At 34.8% G+C, this 21,715-nt stretch overlaps 1 protein-coding gene across 2 annotated transcripts in view; it reads left to right on the top strand.

Annotated features, from left to right (window-relative positions):
- Nucleotides 1-12,425: 12,425 nt before the first annotated feature.
- The window catches only part of LOC119188581, a 16,947-nt gene continuing 7,657 nt past the window's right edge, over nucleotides 12,426-21,715 (top strand). Inside the window, exons 1-8 of one of the 2 annotated variants that reach the window (XM_037447380.1) lie at nucleotides 12,426-12,508; nucleotides 15,719-15,754; nucleotides 16,439-16,696; nucleotides 16,996-17,164; nucleotides 18,980-19,158; nucleotides 19,369-19,503; nucleotides 20,093-20,260; nucleotides 21,005-21,118. In XM_037447380.1, the coding sequence (XP_037303277.1) occupies nucleotides 12,472-12,508; nucleotides 15,719-15,754; nucleotides 16,439-16,696; nucleotides 16,996-17,164; nucleotides 18,980-19,158; nucleotides 19,369-19,503; nucleotides 20,093-20,260; nucleotides 21,005-21,118 (1,096 nt within the window). In that variant the 5' untranslated portion in view covers nucleotides 12,426-12,471. The remainder of the gene's footprint in view (nucleotides 12,509-15,718; nucleotides 15,755-16,438; nucleotides 16,697-16,995; nucleotides 17,165-18,979; nucleotides 19,159-19,368; nucleotides 19,504-20,092; nucleotides 20,261-21,004; nucleotides 21,119-21,715) is intronic. The other variant, XM_037447381.1, reaches the window with a different exon arrangement.

The raw sequence follows: 21,715 nt of genomic DNA, 5'->3' as shown, positions 1-21,715 counted from the left end.
TCAATTTGAAAAGAAAGTTACGTGAGCTATCGTAGAAAGTGACTTTGTGAGTATATGAGACTCAAATACTTCGATACTGAAGAATAATCTAGTCGAAATATTTATATAAACGAAGTAAAAAATATAACTTGATAAGTTATAACTCTCGGAGAAATTATTAAAGTTACACAAGAACTACGCTTGAGCGACGTGATCATGACCATGACCGATGATTTAATAACATTATGTAAATTATCACGCTCTAGCGAAATCAAAAATTGTATAAACTTATTGGGTAATTAAATAATAAAAAAACGCCTTCAGTCAAAAACGTCAGACACAACTGGCCAGTCATAAAGTTATTAAAAGTTTTTGGCGAATGTAGCTCCATCACTAAAATTCAAATTAAGAACATAAAACCTTTTTTATTGTAACAGGCAGTGTGTTGCTTTGCTACGCCAAACCTCACTCGAGATTTGGAAATGAGATCGGAATGACATTGTCTACATAGTTCATGTTTTCTTTAATCTGTAAGTCTTCTTTGGATCAATCACTGTTTCGACCATTTTTAATTGTTGTCAGATCATTTACCTTTGATATTATTAACTACGTGTACTATTAAAATAGCACTTCCTCAAACCGACCTTATTACAAACAGGTTTTCATTACAAGTATCAATAAATCTTACTAGAATTATATGGTGCACGTATATAAATAACAGTACATGTCATTTGGGTCGCATGTAATTGAATACATCACTCGTATATCTCTAGAAAGTTACATATTAATTTAAAGTGACAAACATCAACTAGGGAGCTCTTTACTATTTAATATAGTAAGTAACACGGCTTAAACTTTCTCCCAGAGATTTAATAATATTGCAAACAAAGGCGTACGTTTTCGACGATGGAGTCCTGAGATGTAAAATACTTTGTTGTTTATGGATGTATTGCCTGTGTAACGTGTCTTTATTATAGGTAGATATTGCGTCGTCATTTTAATGCAAATAAATCTTATTTTCCGTAGGATATTATGCTACTTGACTGACAGTAAAAACAATAAAATCGTAGGAGCAATAAAGAAAGAAGTATACAAAAGAGAAATATATATGAAGCTGATTAAAACTTCATAGATGAAAGAGGTATTAGCAAACCTCTAAGAAAATTGTACACGAATCATTTCTAAGTCAAGTAGGAATACAGAGGCTTTAAATCATGTCATAGTTTACGAGCTACTTTAGCTTTAGAAATAATATTGCGGCTCAAATTGCTAATATACGAAGAACATCGTAAATCACTTTATAAAGCTTTTGTCGTGTTTTGTACTAACATTTGTGATTGAGAAGGCATTGCCTAGGTTTATTAAGGGCAATATATTTAGGTTGTTTAATTAGATCAATTTGAACGCGTAAATCTTCGGGAATTACGACCCTCGGTAACTTCATCAGCATGTGCATTTCGTTAAAAAAAGAAGCTTCTAGCGTGTAAATTTAAATAATGAATTAAATAGCAACACCCATTATAGACAGTTGGTGGACATCGTTGAGCAATTTAAGCGAATTTTCTCATAATTTTAGATATAAATTTAATTATTTTTTAAGCATTTTAAAAGTCTACTAGGAGTATTTGATATTTTATATATTTATTCCGGAATTCAAATAAACATGTGACTTTCAAAATGGTGGAAATTCATAGGACGCGTGTTAACCTAAACATAATTTATAAGTGTTACCAAATAATAACTGTAAAATCATATCAAATTCAATAATAATAGCAATTTTATTTAATATTAGTAATCAATTCGTGTACCTTGTTTGGTCTAGTTTTTATGATGTTTTAGAGAGGTTATCAAAGTATTTTTTTACATTAAGTTTATAGCTTAAGGTCCATTTTTCATACATTTTGTTTCACCTTTAATCTGGGTAACTAAACAAGTATTGACAAGTAAAGAATTTAAATTCACGCCTTTAAAATTACGTCGTATTAAATTTTAAAGGCCGAAATATCCATGCATATTAATTATTTTTACGTTTTTCTTTCAACTGCGAGAACTAATCACTAACTAGACGTGAATTTAAATTCTTTACTTGTCAATACTTGTTTAGTTACCCAGATTAAAGGTGAAAGAAAATGTATGAAAAATGGACCTTAAGCTATAACCTTAAGCTGATCTGGCCAGCTTCTAATTAGATTGTTTACTCCTTTTACATTTTAATGTTAACAGCATTTAAATAAGTAAAACTACAATATCTTTATCAATGTTTGCTCCGGGGCTGAACTTGGAAACTCTGTCTCAAAAGCAGTTGTGAGAAATTTTTAGAAGAGCTATTTTACCAATGTTTCAAAGAGCAGAGACATATAACATGAAGACCTTTGAAAAATAGATATTACTTTAGCTTATATATTATAAAATCGACACTTTCTAAATCTTAATTCTCCTTGCATTAGCGTACGTAGACTTAAGTAAGTAAATAAACACGAATGTTCTAAGTAAAGTCCATATAAGGAAATATACAAAGCATTCCAATACTGTGAATTCATTATAATTAATTAAGTTTTACGATTCATTCGCACTGGATTTAGATGGCTAAGTATATGGTATTTTCCATTTTTTTCTCTGATGTCCTATGAATGAAATTGAATAACATTTAGAAAACAGTTTTTATATTTTAGTGGGATTAGATATAATATTCGATAGCTTCTGATCTTTCTTTGGTAAGATGTTTATCATTGTATCAAGATCTGAAGAGTTGAGCTGTCTTAATTTTTTAAACATTTAGAAAACAGTTTTTATATTTTAGTGGGATTAGATATAATATTCGATAGCTTCTGATCTTTCTTTGGTAAGATGTTTATCATTGTATCAAGATCTGAAGAGTTGAGCTGTCTTAATTTTTGATAAAATGACACTTGTCTCTTGATATTGTAACAATTTACGTAATATTTCAGAGTTTTTGTTTGAACAATGTTTCTTTGTCATTGTTTAAAGAAGGTTATAAAAACAATAAGTATATCGTAAAAACGTGATTAATTCATTTCAATACATTGTTTACAGTGTAAAATATTAATATTTGTCAATTTTGTTTAATAAATTTCACTAAAAATTAACTGTTGCAGTGCAAAATCTACAACAAAACACAGGTAAATAAAAAGCATTTAAATCATAAGCTCAAAAGAATATTGACTTCTTATAAAAGCAAAAAAAAGCTCCGTACTGAACCGATGTATGAAAATCTAAACCCTTTGTAATAGTTGTTAAAGTAGCAATTCCAATGATGTTTGGGTAAGATTACGAGGACCCCACAATGGAAGTTCGCGCGTCACATGCGCTTCATTGTTAAAACGGAGTTTGCATTGGGTTTTATAAAGATATTGTGTTACCTATTGTGAATACATGTGTCTTTTAGGCTGGGAATGTTACAATATCATAGAATACTATTGTCTATGAACATGAATAAGTATAAACATTACCTATCGAAGTTTTAAAGTGTGTATGCGAAAAATAATAGAAATAATATGTCCAGTTGGTGTACGATTATAATTAAAAATATGTCAGAATACAATAACAACAGTTTCTAATATAACAATGACAGCATAAATCTAAAAAGGTCATAATAATGAAACACGAAACTATATTAGCAAATGTTACTACATAAGCAGATACATGATATGTTTAAATGGATGCGTTTGCGCAAGACATCGAGGAAAATGCGTTGTTTTCGTACAAAGCAGATTTCGTAACAAATAACAATTGCCTTGACTGAGTCATCTTCGCATGACAACGAACTTGTGAAAAGGTCGTGAGTAATGTTGACGTTGATGCTTCGTCAAAGAGGGCTTTGGAGATCATCGACATTGCGGTAATCACTAACACCTACTTAAGAGTATATACGCTTCTGTCCCTGAAGGGGTAGACAGAGGCTAAGATGTCAAGATAAATCCAAGGTTTGTCAAGTTTATCTCGATTGGATAATACTGAGCTTATCGATATAGCATTATTTCCAATTTTGAAATATTAATCGTTGTTTTTCAAAGCACCAAGGAGTAATGTAGCTTATAAGTCTAGTATTAATCTTGATTCATACTGACGATCATACTCTCTTGTAAGGGTTGTTGCTATTGTCACATTTCCATTCATACATTTCATCCTTTGAAAGTTATTGTTCTTGTGAACGGATGAAGCATCTATTACCATGAGAACAAGCAGTAAATACTGGCGATCTGCCAGCGAGGATCAGTAATGACGTTTGTATCGAGTTTGATGATAAGCAATGTTTGTTTAATCCTGGAAAAATGTACAATAGGACTGAAGTCTGGAAAGGTTTTGAACAAGGATGGGGTCTCAAGAAATAAGAGTTGTAAATGATAAATATAAAGAATTTATCCTTAATATAGTTACAGAAAGCCTCTAGCATCAAAATCCAAAGCTAAATATTTATATTGCAAATAAAATCTTTAATGCAATCGTGTGCTGAAAGAAAACGAAACTACTAAATTCAAATCCATGCCACTTTCAAAACATCTAAATATTTATCAAAATGTTACTAGCGTATTCGCAAACTTCACAAATTTATAAGATTACAAAATCAGAACATTTATTGATCCGTTGCATGTAGATTTTCTCACGATGACTTTGCCAATTAACAAATAGAAGATATACAATAATAAAATGATTTCTTGCTAAAGCAAACAGCAAAAAGTTGTCGATCGGTTAAAACACTGCCTTCAAAGTCTGAACATTTATTTTATTCCAGACGAGACTTGTCTACGGTGCTCCATCTTTAGATTCACCTCGTGATATGAAGCGAGTCTTGTCATCTAAAATCCATGTAAGGCAAAGGAATTTGAAATAAACATCTTTCCTCCAAGCGTTACCATATGCATCCGATGTATGGAACGTTTTTCCGCTGCGACATTTTTGAATAATATATAATGAGATCCTTTGTTTCTTATCAGTTAAGATGCATAACACTTATAGGGAAGTTGGCAGACAATTCGCAGTACATTCGTTTAGCATATTGTACCGTTTCCGTCTCCCGTTTAGTTACAGTCATGTAGTGTTAATTTGTCTTTCTATTAATATACCGTTGCTTAGAGTTCAATGTATCTCCTTTTACTTGCGTATTATGTGTAATGCTTGATTTAGTTGCGCCTTAGTTTATTCCTTTCCTTAGCATGTGTTTAAATTTTCCAATATTTTATGCAAGCAAAGATAATAGAATCCATACAGCTTTGTTAACTATAAATATATACTTTTTCGAATCTTATTTGATTACTATGGTTACTTTCTTTACCAATGATTAATATTAATTCTAATTAATATCAATATTTATCAGAATCATACAAAAATATAAAATCAACATCAGATACCAAGCCGGATCATGTTAAGTAAATAAATATACCACGAACGCCAACCGCATGTTCATCACACTTACTCATAATGAGACATAAATACCGCTGATTAATATCAACAACGATGATTAAAAATTACGCGAACTACTGACAATATTATCGTATTCAGTGGAAAAAAACAAAACTAATGCAAAGGACAAAAAACATACAGCCTTAGAAACATTGGCAGGAAAATATAGCTTTGTTGGACGAATTCAAAAGAACATAAGTAACGGATTCAAGACAAGACACGTTTCTTATTGAACTATTAAACTAATTAACAAATATTTTATTACTTACATAATAATATTATCCTTTTTCCGTCGATATATGATTTTTAGGTAAATCTTTTTTGTAATAAAACTTATAAATAAATAATCAATAAAGCCACACTTACGTATAAAATTGAAATCCTCTTAGCATAAAACACTCACACAAGATCGTTCACGTAGTTAACACAAATATTTGTCACGACGTCTAAACAAATAATCGGTTGGTTTGTTTGGGAATTTTTTAGTTTCGAACTGGCGAAGAGATGCGTACAGTCTCCACGCGGCTCTGTTAGGAACTGATGACGCGGGCGTAGCGCGCCGCCGGTTGAGTCGATTAAACGATAAAAAGTCGTATCTACCTTACAGCTAGATGTTGTAATTTCAACTAAATTGTAATACTAATAAAGTATATTTTTATTAAGAGTGATGTTAAGTTTGAATTCTTTAGTTTCGCTCCACATGCATATTGTGTATGCCACGGCCGTATGCACACATTTCTTTTGAACGGGGAGAAAAGGCGAAAGGATATCGCGGCAAGTCAACTCGTTTGCCACGTCGTGATATGGCTATGGGTAACAAACATAACATCACCATCGCACGACCTTATAGTTCCCGCTGTTTGCTGTATTTTAGCCGACTTCAAAAACAGAAGGTTTTCAATTCCATGCGTATTTTTTTTATGTTTGTTATCTCAGAGTTCAGTCAATTATTAACCGATTTGGAAAATTATTTTATTAGAAAGGATATACTTCCAGATTGGTCTCATAGAAATATTAAAAAAATCGGTTCAAGAGTTTGGTTTTTCATTTGGTTAACTGCCTCGGTGGCGTAGTTGTACTGCATGCGCGGTACGGCAGGGTTTTGCGGTCCTGCGTTGGAATCCCAGATCGGGCAAAGTGATATTTAGGTTTTTTCTACTCAGTATCAGCCCGGAGTCTGGAATTTGTGCCCGATATGGTGATAGGCTCGTCCCCTATCACATCATGGGATGAAACAAACTTGGCGAAAAGTGGGTGCCCTGGTTGCGCTCTCAGCATACCCCTTCGGGGATAAATGCGTGATGTATGTTTGTGTTGTTTCCTATATTAAGTCGGCTGCAATATACATATATCCGTACCACCTCGCTGGAGTCTTTATGACATACTTTTAACACGTGCTGCTCAAACTATTTGAGAGCGGCAGCCAAGCTGATTTGTGTTTTCTCCTCTTAGGTATAATGTTCAAAATAAAAGATCGGCTTGGTTAATTACTGAAATAATGTTAAATATAATCAAATTTATGACTCGATAAGAACCCATATAATATGTTATTTATAACACTTACCCATTTCAAATTGACAGGTCCCTGACGCATAGACTCTGTACATACCAAATGGCGAGTACTTACAGTGAATTTTAAGAAAAATATAAGCATTCGAAACTTACTGACGTAGTACCTTCGATATTATTTATTGAGATGAAGGCATCGATATCCGTTAATGGATGAAGGACATAATTCTAACATTTAGCTTAGCGCCATCTATCCAATTTGTTATAAACTAAATGTAGCAAATAGTTCAACAGGTCTACACGCGCAACGCCACATATCCTGTTTTTATGCATCGATATTTATGTATTTTAAAATAAATTTCGCGATAATGTTTACGCTAGTGACAATAATTTGCCAATAAAAAAATTAGGACATTATTCAGACCAATGAACTAGCAGTTTATAAAAGTATTTGTAGTACAAGGCAGCGTGGCGACCACATGGGCTGATGAGTGAAATAGTTTCCACATGAATGCTTGTATGAACTGAGTACGCATATGCGAGATTGTTCATTGAGCTGGAATACGGGGTATTTACGCCTTTTGGACGCAGCATATTGGCACAATTAGGATATTTGTCGGTCCAAAACTCGCTGGGTGGCAATTTTAAGGATGAGGAAGCGAAACAAATTTATCAGTTGTGGAATTATACCAGGGTATTTTATTAACAAAATAGTCACGTGATATGAACCAACTATTCTACGACATAAATGATAGAGCTATTCTAGACCCACATTTTGTTATTACGTGGAGAAAGGTCTATTAATTGGTTTTTACTGCTCATTGAATGCAGATAAAGTGCGAAAGAGACAAAAAGATAGTGCGGCTAATAATGTTATCTTATTTCTTCCTACAATATTACATCGTACTTCTTACTAATGTTACAAATGCGAAAGTTTGTGAAAATGTTTGGATGTTTGTATTTATGTTTGTTAGAAGTTAACGTAGAAACGACTAAATGTATTAGTATGTAATTTGGCACACAGGTAGAAAATGTCCTGGAATAATACATAGGCTAATATTGTCCCGGTAATTTGCTTCTATGAGAAATAATGGATTTATAATCATACATAACATACATAACATCACGCATTTTATCCCCGAAGGGGTATGCAGAGGCGCAACTAGGGCACCCACTTTTCGCCAAGTATGTTCCGTCCCATGATGTGATAGGGGGCGAGCCTATCGCCATATCGGGCACAAATTCCAGACTCCGGGCTGATACTGAGCAGAAAAACCCAAATATCACTTTGCCCGACCCGGGATTCGAACCCAGGACCTCAGAGCGCTATTGTACCGGACATGCAATACAACTACGCCACCGAGGCAGTCTTATAATCATATTGTTGAAATAGATGGCGCTGACGTTGTACAATATTTTAGACACCTTTATAGCGGGAAATAGTTTGTACACGGGCGAATCGGCATGCAACACTTAGTATTTTAATATAAAAATCATACTAGAAATCTATAGAAAAGCAATGGCCACACATTCGCGGTTAAAAATGAATCTTATAAATAATTGATAAGATGACATTCTCAGGGACTTCTTATGAAACATGAGCATTTTAAAGTATACTTTAACGACTTTCCATCTTATTCATAAACGTTTTTTATCTAAGGACGGAGTAAAGCTGCGATAACAAATATGTTTCTCAGTGTCCAACGGCACTGAGAACAGACATAGGGCCGTTGTGATTGGCTAATATTGTATCTCAATATTAGCCACTCACAACGGCCCTATGTCTACGTACTGCGAAGGCTGCCATGCCGTCAGCACTGAGAAACAGACTTGTTATCACAGCTTTACTCCGTCCTTAGATAAAAAACGTCTATGAATAAGGCGGTTTAAAATTAACATCTCGATAAAAATGAGTAACGAATATAAAAATATGCAATGGGATTACTAAGGTTTCAGATTAACATTACACTGTAAAAGTACAAAATGTAAAATACGACTTCACACTTATCGGGCTTACAACTTACTTAATTTAATACGCGACGAATTTATTGTCATATTGTGCACAAATTCGAACGCCGACAATTCAGTAGTGTCTTTCCTTTTGTGTATCGGAATTGGACCCAAACATTTACGATTCATAACTCGAATACGTTGTCATTTGAGTATTGGAACAATTACACATACCTATAACTACGATCTTAGATCTGAGATATATATCATTTTCAGTAAAAAAGTATATAACATTTTCTAACTTTTCTTAAATAATAAAGAATCAATACTGCTTACAGTAAATTGTATATAAGCAAGGTCGGCCCGTTCGCAGGGTGATCGGAGCGACGTTCCAGGCGCCGAGGGTTTGGGGCGTGCCTATGACCCTTAGTGGAGAAGGCTTCTTGGTGCTCTTAGCGTCCTTGGTATCTGTAGAGGGGGGAGGGGGTGCCCAGGATGCCAGTTCTTAGTAAAGATGCCAAAAGGTCTAGGGGGCGCCATGGACATATACTTGTAACCTAAAAAAAAATCGGTCGAGCGTACGAATACCCTAAGCCTGTCTTATATATTAGAATGCAGGACTCTAGGGCTGCACTGTTGCTACCGGCATGTTGGCAGAACCCCAGGGGGTACGAAGTTTGATGCTACTTATAATAGCCATCTTAGATATGGGCGCTATATAAGGGTAGAAAAGAAAACGTGTGCAGTAGTACTCCGAGCATGAGCAATAAAGAATCACTGAGTATTCGTATCAAGTGAGTGAACGTTAGTAAGTTATTTAGTAATGGAACGTAGTTAAAGCGGCGATAGCCCTGTTGGGAGAGGATCGGACTGCCCAGACGAATGTCCGCAGGTTCGAAACACAAGGTCGCGTACATCTTTTCTAAAGTTATGTGTATATTATTTGTGAATTATCGCTTGCTTTAACGTTGGAGGAAAACATGAAACTATCTACATAAGAATACCGAAGGAATGTGTAATTTGTCGACACGCATTAAGCCAGCGTGGCGTACTAAGGCCAAAACCCCTCAGTAGTAGACGAGGCCCAACAGTGGGACAGTATATAATACAGGGCTAATATTATATTTTTTTATTACAGGATCCACTTTTAATTTATAATGTTTGTATAATTCCCATTAAGAAACACAATCTTACTTATCACGTACAAAAATAACCGCATTATCAATCCAGGAAAATATGGGTAAATTTAATGAATGTAGTACACGTGGATATGAGCTTGTAATTTTAATAACATTGGACTAAAATAATTATTGAAGTAAAACTATTTTATCGCGGATTTTATATTATAGTTTTCTCTCGACGTTTCGAAGACAACAGTCTTCGTGATAACGTTGCGGACTCAGTCCGTACTGGTTTGCATAATGATTTATTTACGCGAATGTTCATTCAAATAAAACTATTTTACGTTTCGTTTGCAGCTTTCGTGGTCAAACGTCGAAAGAAAACTATAACCGTGATGAAATTCGCAAAATAGTTTTATTTCAATGTTTAACATTCGCGTAAACATAAGAAACCATTATAAAATGTTCTAAGTAGCTGAACAATTCAAAACTTCAAACTGCCTATACTCGTTTGTGATCTTACCAACATTTAGTATTCCTTCACAAAAATAAAATAAGACATTGACTTTTACGCAATATAAAAAAAAATCAATTAAGCTCAATGTGTATATATATGAAATTTTGATTTAATTCAGCTACTTATGTGGCTGACTGTACTTGGTAGACTACACATAGCTTTAAGAAAAATACTAGTAAACATATCCCACAAGATTTTGCAATCGAAGATTCTCTGAAACACACACATCACGATTTTATTCCCAAGAGGGTAGGCAGAGGTATAATAATATAATAATAATATCAGCCCTGTATTATATACTTGCCCACTGCTGAGCACGGGCCTCCTCTACTACTGAGAGGGATTAGGCCTTAGTCCACCACGCTGGCCTAGTGCGGATTGGTAGACTTCACACACCTTCGAAATTCCTATAGAGAACTTCTCAGATGTGCAGGTTTCCTCACGATGTTTTCCTTCACCGTTAAAGCGAACGATGAATTTACAAAGAACACACACATGATTTTAGAAAAGTCAGAGGTGTGTGCCCTTGGGATTTGAACCTACGGACATTCGTCTTTGCAGTCAGAGGTGAGGCAGAGGTGCTACCAGGTAATTCGATACAGTTAAAGGAATTCGTTGCGAATGCTGTCGGTGCCGATGATGCTGCCGCCGGCGACCGCCGCCGCCAAGAAGCTGGCGAGCAAGGTAATAAGACATTTTTAACAAAATACCGAATGAACAAGAAATGTGCTGCACTGATTGCGGGGTCATACCCATTCGTCCTGTAACCGGACAATGCGACCACATGCGATGTACTACACACTGTAATACATGGAATACATACATATGTATTCCATGTATTAAGTACAGTGTGTTTAATATGAATTGTGCACATGAAATTCATAAATTCATAACACTTTCCTACTCCAATCCATTTAATAGGCGGTAGGCTATTGACATTGAACTTATACTGAAAATATTCCGTAACCGTTTATCAGTAGCTACCTATATTATTTATCGGCATATTAACCTTGTATGACGTAATTCAATAGGTATTGTTATTAGATTTTAATTTTTTTATACTATAATGAAATGAAATAATATATTTGAACCTGTAAAAATGTTGTACATTATTATTTATAATAAATCAATATTAACCCCCTATCGATTAGTCTCAGTGCCGCACAGAGCTTTGTAGTACAAAGTTTAATGCACTATTATTTGCCTATCTCGGGAAAGCTTGATTTCTCTTTGAAAAATCAGACAGTTTGGTGTCTTTGTTTGATATAAATCAATCTTTGATTTCGTTAAGCTCTATGAAAAATCAGACGATTATTTTTCTTTATTTGATTTAAATTGATCTTTTTCAACATTATTAGCTCTTTCAGACTAATGAAAATAATCGTCCATAACTTATTCGTTATTAATGTCGGTAATTTAAGGTATTAAATATTTACATTTTAAGCTGATAATGAATAACGTTTTATTGACCATTTTATTTTAGGCGGTGCATGACGAGTTTTCATTTTCAGATAGAATTTATATTAGTAATATTCTATAATTCGTTGCGTCAAAAGTGTAATTCAAACAATTAACATAGATAAAATCTAATATGAAAGATGTTTCTTTTATTTTTAAACTCTTAGTTTCTAAAATTAATTTTCATACATGGTACTTTGTTTTATTCCATTGTCCAACTGTAGATCTGAATGCATAAAAAGAAATTTTACACTATCGACAGAATATTTTACCTAATAATTTACACAATATTTTATATAATACATAATGAAAACGAGGGATTAAACAACAATATGTAAAACAGACATACAACAAAAAAACACGTCGAATTGATAACCTCCTCCTATTTTTGAAGTCGGTTAATAAATAAAATTAGAATAATAATTCGGACTCAAATATAACGAGTACTGGCTTTAAACCTTATCAGTTGTGTTTTGTTGAGCTTATTGCAACGTCGCCTGTGTTGTGGTCCACACGATGCGATTTACTTGGATGGTGTACATTTTACTAGCAGGTTAGAATTTTTTTTATTTATTGGTCATCTCAAGGAGGTGTTTAGTTGTTTAACTTCAGAAGAATAAGGTTTATTGTGAACATCTAAAATTACCCGTGAATATATTCATGATTGCTCAAGATTGGGATGGTTGGCGCTCACTTGGGGAGGCTTACGATCGGCTGTGGACGGCAACAGACTTTTTAAAATAAAAAAAATATGATAAACATAGTTGATATCATGGTATAGAAAAGTTCTTTCTTTCTTTTAATAAAGGTAGGTACTGATAGAGAGGGTAGGTGATTTAATTATTTGACGAATAATGTCTTTTCGACGATCGTAGACAAATTCCCAGTTATTTTACTAATATTAGCTGACATTCAAAACTGATTTGTAAGAAAGATATTGGCCTTTTATTCAAGTAAAATATTTTTTTTATTTTTTTTATGGCCATTGTTCAATTATGCCAAAAGTAAAATGTTATAATTACGATGGTAAGCATAAAATTTATGACTAGATTCCTATCTTGCATTAAACATATTCCAGTGTTTTTAGCAAATATTTAAAATTTATTCGATAAAAATTTAGATAAGATTCAAAGAAGGGTTAAATAGACCTTTTTTATTGATAACAAACCGAATTCCATGCGGCTCCAAATTAAATCGCTGGCTCAATATAACAACGTGCAAATACAATTATATCACATGATCATATTTCTTTTTTAACCAACTTGAAAAACCACTAAAAACGAAAAAATAATTAAAAATAACAGGTAAAAATTTATTTTTTTTATATTTGCTACCTCAGAATTTGGTAACTTTTTAACACCATTTTCTTTTGTTGTTTTTCGCTAAGTAAAAATATTTTTTATTATTATTATTCAAACATAGGATCTTGTAATAGTGAGACAGCGACATGTTATTTTATTTAGTCCGATATGTTTTAAATTTCTTAACTTTTCTTATTTTTTTGGATTATTGGTTTATAACATACTAGCTTTTGCCCGCGGCTCCGCCCGCGTTATAAAGTTTTTCAGGCTAAAGTTTTCCGTTATAAAAGTAGTAGTTTCCCGGAAGCCTATGTTCTTCCCAGGGTCTCAAACTGTCTTCATACCAAATTTCATCTTAATACGTTGGGTAGTTTTTGAGTTTAACACGTTCAGGCAGATGCAGCGGGGGACTTTGTTTTATAATATATTTTTTAGAACTTTTTAAGTGGAACAATCCCGTCATACATGATTGTTGCATAACTTTAACCGTTTACGCAGCGAAGGCAACGGAAGCTCTCAAAACTAATATTTTCTCCGTTTTTGCAACATGTTTCATTACTGCTCCGCTCCTATTGGTCATAGCGTGATGATATATAGCCTATAGCACTCCAGGAACAAAGGGCTATCCAACACAAAAAGATTTTTTCAGTTCAAACCGGTAGTTCCTGAGATTAGCCATTACTGCTCCGCTCCTATTGGTCATAGCGTGATGATATATAGCTTATAGCGGTCCACAAATAAAGGGCTATCCAACACAAAACGATTTTTTTAGTTTGGACCGGTAGTTCCTGAGATTAGCCATTACTGCTCCGCTCCTATTGTTCATAGCGTGATGATATATAGCCTATAGCACTCCACGAACAAAGGGCTATCCAACGCAAAAAGATTTTTTCAGTTTGGACCGGTAGTTCCTGAGATTATCCATTACTGCTCCGCTCCTATTGGGTATAGCGTGATGATATATAGCCTATAGCACTCCACAAACAAAGAGCTATCCAACGCAAAAAGAATTTTTCAGTTTGGACCGGTAGTTCCTGAGATTAGCCATTACTGCTCCGCTCCTATTGGGTATAGCGTGATGATATATAGCCTATAGCACTCCACGAACAAAGGGCTATCCAACGCAAAAAGAATTTTTCGGTTTGGACCGGTAGTTCCTGAGATTAGCGCGTTCAAACAAACAAACAAACTCTTCAGCTTTATATAATAGTATAGATTCACTAATAAATTTATTTTATTTTTAATCTTTGTTATCCAAGTGCAACTATAATACCATTTAGTGGACTAAAAACATTTATTTTATTGAATTCGCGCTCATGCTTATTGTTTTTGTACAAAATAATAAATTCTGGAATGAATTCGATATTTTCCAAAAATACTAAGAAATGAAATTTACTTATATCCAAAATTATTCTCGGATAACAAACTGAAATCTAGCTAAATTGTAATACTCTATCGGATTTACGTAACCATCGTTTATCTGATATAAATTCTAGATTTAATTCCTGGACTCAGTATGACATATAATAAGTTAATTTTTGAAACTTTAAATAATTCTGTTTGCATACCCAATGTAGATAATAATATTTCCTAATTATTGCTATAGATCCCCAAGTAGTAAGTATGCTTTTGCGCAATGCCGGTTATAGATATGATATGATATACCCTCAGTTTCTCGCGCCCGTGTGGCCCATTTTATATTTTGTAATATTGATTGCTTACAAGGCATATGTGAGGCGGTGGCGGGGGCCCTATTCAATTTAATTTAAATAGTTTTTATTTATTTTTTAAGTATTGTAATAGTGATATCTGTACAATTGATAAACTAAGTACTTGAGCATTTTCTATTGTCTTAAAAATTGTGGCTCATGCTGTGATTGCTTATAACCAGAGTTACAATTATGTAAGTGATTACAAGAATGATTATAAATTCCGTTAGCAAACCTCATCCAATAAATAAAAAATAAAATAATTTTTTTTTTTATATAAATAATAATAATAATATCAGCCCTGTATTATATACTTGCCCACTGCTGAGCACGGGCCTCCTCTACTACTGAGAGGGATTAGGCCTATTTTTTCAATATGGTCACGGCAAATTTACCCCACTACACCTGATGGTAAGTGGAATGGGATCCAATAGAATTTCGACTGGCGAGAAATGATTATCCCTCGACTGTCGACACAATTATGCTGGCCTGTTGGAATCGGATATACACAGGCTGATTCCGGAACGCGACATTAACGTGGGCCACTATGGCGGGTTTTAAAACCTTGTGTACGATGGTCGCTATCCGGGCGGATATAAATATATCCTACTACCAGCAAAAGTACCCATAATTGTGTTATCTACAAGCTTTTCTCCTTCAAATATAATTTATTCGTTTTATGATGTATGAACTCTGTAATATTGACTGTTATTTTATGTTGTCAAAAAATAATAACTCTATTGTTTTTTACAGTTAATGCAGATGTCAATGGACAACAAGATGAGTCTGGTAAGTTTCCTTTTATAATAATTATATATCAGCCCTGTATTATATACTGCCCACTTTTCAGTACGAGGCTCTTCTACAACTTAGAGAGTTTCTGCGTTACTCAATCACGCTGGCCTAGTGCGGGTAGTATTCACATACCCGCGAAAGTCTGATGGAGAATTGTCATGTGTAAATATCCTTTATATTAGACTCAAAAATATCGTAACGGGTTTATGCTTTCCTGCAATCAACGGTTCTTATCTTATAAATTGTTTCATCTACTATTTTTTGAATATCAAATTGTGATTGTAACAAATATTTTATTGCAACTTTGTAATAAGTATTTTATTGCAACTTTCTTGCAATTATCGTAAAGAAACAGATGAGTGACAATTTAATCTACCTAGACGTAGATTAATGGTGCATGATAGAGTACAATTTTATCGCGCAAATATCTATACAGAGGTATGATTGCACCCAATGCAATGCAAAATCCATAATTAAAATCAGACGTCGAGATAAAAGTTAAGGTAAAGCAAAAAAATTACGTTCCAGAATTTTATATTAATAACACTAATACAACTCATCTATTGAAAAGCTTTATCTACTAAACTAAAGAGCAGAAAATTTCCTGACAAAAAGAGGAGAAAGTTGTACTTAACCATTTTGTATCTGCCTCTTCATTATACCTATTTTTTTTTTCAGAAAGAGATATAATTAATGTGGAAGCTGTGAACATTATTAAAGACTATGCAGTAGACATAGCAGTGGGTCCAAAAAATGCGACTTATTGTAGGCTTGAGGATCCCACGGGAGCTGTAGTGTTCGACGGGTCCAGCCAATGTAGACTGACTCTGAACAGAGTGGCGATGGAACATGATGGAATCTGGAACATGACTATAGGATTACCGGGACGAGTTTTGACTGAAGACGTTTTATTAACAGTTAATGTAATGGAGGCAGGTCAGTGACAACAATTTAAACAGTCAAAGCTGCAGCTGTCATAATGATCATTATTAATCTATACATATTATAAAACAAAGTCCCTTTTCTGTCTATATGTTATCGATTTTCTCAAAATCTACTAAACGGATATTTATGAAATTTGATATGGAGATAGTTTTAAACCCTCAGAAGCTTACAGGCTACTTATAATGGAAAATATATTGCGGGACTTTTATCCCGGGAAACTCCTTCAGACGAACGAAGCTGCGAGCAAAAGCTAGTAAAAATAGAAATAATGTTGATATTAACCTGTCTAGATTCCAAGATGGTGGTTTTAACGAGGGTGGAGAACCAGCAACCATCGGTAAAGCTTTCCTGCTCGGTTTCGCACGCGTATACTGTGCGAGGTTGCAGTTTCCGCGACCCGAGGGGAAAGACACTCGTCGCCACACAAGAAGGAGAAAGCGAAGAAGATCCGGCAGTCAGGTAAATTAATAATACGATCAAACAGATCAGTTTGGTCTGGAAAAACGTACTTCATTATGTTACTAGTTGACCCGTCAGACGTCGTCCCGTCTTGACTATGAATTTGCAGCGCGCATTCTGTCAATCGCTGACAGTTATTTCAAACAACTGACAGTTATATAAAATTAATATTTTCGTTAAGTTTTCTTAAATTTTCTAATTTTCCGCGCAATTTTTTCTTTCATAAGAACCTTCTCCCGACAATAACAAACACAACAAAAAAAAAATTAGTGAAATCGGTCCAGCCGTTCACGCGTGATGGCCTGACCAAGGGAAATAGGGATTCATTTTTATATCTATACTATACTATTATATAAAGCTGAAGAGTTTGTTTGTTTGTTTGTTTGTTTGAACGCGCTAATCTCAGGAACTACCGGTCCAAACTGAAAAATTCTTTTTGCGTTGGATAGCCCTTTGTTCGTGGAGTGCTATAGGCTATATATCATCACGCTATACCCAATAGGAGCGGGGCAGTAATGGCTAATCTCAGGAACTACCGGTCCAAATTGAAAAATTCTTTTTGCGTTAGATAGCCCTTTGTTCGTGGAGAGCTATAGGCTATATATCATCACGCTATATTCAATAGGAGCGGAGCAGTAATGGCTAATCTCAGGAAATACCGATTCGAACTGAAAAAATATTTTTGTGTTGAATAGTCCTTTGTTTGTGGAGTGCTCAAAGTTATATATCATCACGCTATGACCAATAGGAGCGGAGCAGTAATGGCTAATCTCAGGAACTACCGGTTTCAACTGAAAAATTCGTTTTGTGTTGGATAGCCCTTTATTTGTGGACCGCTATAAGCTATATATCATCACGCTATGACCAATAGGAGCGGAGCAGTAATGGCTAATCTCAGGAACTACCGGTTTGAACTGAAAAAATCTTTTTGTGTTGGATAGCCCTTTGTTCCTGGAGTGCTATAGGCTATATATCATCATGCTATAACCAATAGTAGCGGAGCAGTAATGAAACATGTTGCAAAAACGGAGAAAATTATGAGTTTTGAGAGCTTCCGTTGCCTGCGCTGCGTAAACGGTTAAAGTTATGCAACAATGATGTATGACGGGATTGTTTCACTTAAAAAAGTTCTAAATAATATAACAAAGTCCCCGCTGCATCTGTCTGCCTTAACGTGTTAAACTCAAAAACTACCTAACGTATTAAGATGAAATTTGGTATGGAGACAGTTTGAGACCCTGGGAAGAACATAGGCTCCCGGGAAACTACTATTTTTATAACGGAAAACTTTAGCCTGAAAAACTTTATAACGCGGGCGGAGCCGCGAGCAAAAGCTATATATAGATAAATGCCATAAAAAATATTTCAACTCATATTGCTAAGTAATATGAGTAATATCAGCCCTGTATTATATACTTGCCCACTGCTGAGCACGGGCCTCCTCTACTACTGAGAGGCATTAAGCCTTAGTCTACCACGCTGGCCTAGTGCGGATTGGTAGACTTCAGACACCTTCGAAATTCCTATAGAGAACTTCTCAGATGTGCAGGTTTCCTCACGATGTTTTCCTTCACCGTTAAAGCGAACGATAAATTAGCAAAGAATACACACATGATTTTAGAAAAGTCAGAGGTGTGTGCCCTAGGGATTTGAACCTGCGGACATTCGTCATGGCAGTCCGTTCCACACCCAACTAAGCTAACGCCGCTTACCATATTGCTATATTACTACCACTCCGCTTACCATTAAGTTCAGTACGTCACTTTGCTGCGCACGTGGAAAATAATCTTTATTTAAATTGATATCTTTGCGTAGATACTCAACAAATATTAGCAACCACGAGTGCAGTCTGCTTTCAACCAACCCTGTGGAGAGTGTGCTTGGCGCGTGGCGCTGCGCTGTCGAGACAGATCTTGGCACACACTACGGCTTCTTATCCGTCATCTGTCCTTGGCTATTGAACGATACTGAAAATAAAGATGATTATTATTTGGGTATAATAACATATTATTTATTTTATTTTCCTATTTTATTTTCTACAGTCATTGACATCATGGTAATACATAACGTAATTGAATGTCTATATACTACTAACTTAACAAATAAAAACATATAAGATAGTTCACAACTTGCTACATTTATAGTAATAGCGAATGATAGCACGATTATTATTTTAGTATTTAAAAAGTTATGTGATTTTTCAGAACCATTTTTAGACACTCAAAGGGAATCGATATCTGCAGTTGAAGGAGCAGTCACTATGTCTTGTATTATTCATGCTCCTATCAGATACTGCTATTTTGAAGCAAGTAATGGCACAAAGATCAGTGTGGCGCCTGGTAAGTACCCTTTTTAATCCTATTCCTATCGTACACAAGTAGCCCTACTTACTGGAACATTTTTGAAAAATTATGTTACGCCGTCCCACGATAATGAAAGATAATTTTAGAAAGAAGAAGAGTCAGCACAATAAAATGATGATGAGTATCCTTGAAGAGACAGAAGACAATCACGTTCGATATGTGATGAATGGGAAACAGAAATTTAGGCGCAATGGCACAACACTTTATTTGCATGAAGTGTCCACTGTTTTATATTATGCACGTTAAATTCCTACAAACTTATTTTGAATTAGTGTAATAATTGTTTGCAACCCATTTAAATTAAAAAAAATAGAAATAATAAATGTGAGTGTAAGGTGGACTCAACTAATAAATGTTATTGTCAAAGGTGACTGGAAAGCAGTGTGAGGACTGCAAGACTCAGATCGTAGCATCTAGAAGTTTGTTCTGCTGGACGAACCAGCCAGGATAATCAGTCCCATACTACAAGTTGTCTCTAAAATATACATAGAGCTGATTGAGCTAGTTCTATCATAACATATATTCAAAAATATGCAGCATCTCTGATTAAATATCGATTTTCCAGAAACATTATCCACGGATCTGAAATACGTTGGAAGTGGTTTTAATGCTGGTGAGTGTGGAGTCAGGTTTACGAAGCTGGTGGCCGGGGACAGTGGCACCTGGAGCTGTCACGTGGGACTCGTCAACCAAACGGGGGAACAAAGTATCCAGTTCCAAGTCACCATCGAAGGTCAGGCTGAGACTTTTGGTAGTCAAATAGAAATGAAGAATATAATCCGCAAATTTCTTTTAAGGGTTAATGTTGTTAAATACCTAGCTATTCGTGTTAATAATAATTTAATAGATAATAACTAAGATTGAAATAACATTATTTTTACATAATTTAGATCGTACCCAAATCTTGAGAGTAACAAAAAACTAGTACTTAATGATCTCTCCCATACAACCTTGTTAAGAAAAATTAAAAAATCGGACACAAAGGTTTTGAGTTAATAAGTTTTAAGTTTAAAACTTCGATAATTATATTATATTTCTGTATATACTTATTACAAGTAAATCAATATTTCGCGAGCTATAACTTCACGCAAAGAGGTGGCTGAATGGCGTATCTCGTGATTAAAGGTTTTATTGTTATATAGTGGTACCACCACGGTAAAAGTCATTTACATGTAGTACATAGTCTCAAAAATCCGGCTACAGCGCCTCCTCATACAAATATCTTAAACAAGTTCCATGTATAATGATTTCTTATGTTTACGCGAATGTTAGACATTGAAATTAAACTAATTTTCGGATTCTATCGCGGTGTTGGTATTTTATTTTCTCCCGACGTTTCGAAGACTGGGGGGACAGTCCCCCCCGTGACACTGAAGGCTGCAAAGTCTTCGAAACGTCGGGAGAAAATAAAATACTAACACCGATAGAATCCGAAAATTAGTTTAATTTGAAGTTCCATGTATATTTCATGTTCCAGAGCAATTAAAAGTGCGGCATTACTGGCACGAGTCGTACGGACTTGTGGTAGAAGCCAGAGTTCACCCCACGAGGACGCTACATTACTGTATATTTGTTCGTTTCGATGGCCTTGGTAAGATCTTGAAAGATGCTAAGCGTAACGTTACTTTTTCTAATACGTGCACGTAAAGAAGACTTCACTGCACCTGATGGTAAGTGGAGTGTATCCAATAGAATGTCGACTGACGAAAGATGATTACTCCTCGGCAGTCGACACAGTTATGCTAGACCAGTGGTTCTCAAACTTTTTAAATGACGGAACCCTTTTGGGAAGCAAAATACTTGATGGAACCCTACAATAAAACAATTGTTTTTATAAGTGTATTTTTTATTAATCAGCATAATAAAAGTACAATGTAACAGTTACTAATTATTATTGAGAGAGGTGTTTGATTTTTTCTAAATTCTTGCGGAACCCCGACAGAGGTATCACGGAACCCTAGGGTTCCGCGGAACACTACTTAGAGTATAGCTGTGCTAGACTGTTGGAACCGGATATATACAAGCTGATCCGAGAACGTGACACTTACGTGAGCCACTATGCCAGGTTTTAGCACTTTGTGGGCGGTGGTCTCTATCCTGGCAGATATAACATATATCCTACTACCTGTAAACTTCTTACCTGTAAGCTTTAGTCTTACTTTGAAATGAAATTGCCGTTTGATATTTA

The sequence above is a fragment of the Manduca sexta genome, chromosome 6, assembly GCF_014839805.1.
Source record: "Manduca sexta isolate Smith_Timp_Sample1 chromosome 6, JHU_Msex_v1.0, whole genome shotgun sequence".
In the NCBI taxonomy this organism is placed as follows: Eukaryota; Metazoa; Arthropoda; class Insecta; order Lepidoptera; family Sphingidae; genus Manduca; species Manduca sexta.
The sequence above is the reverse complement of the archived record's forward strand: the minus strand, read 5'-3'. Positions and strand labels throughout refer to the sequence as shown.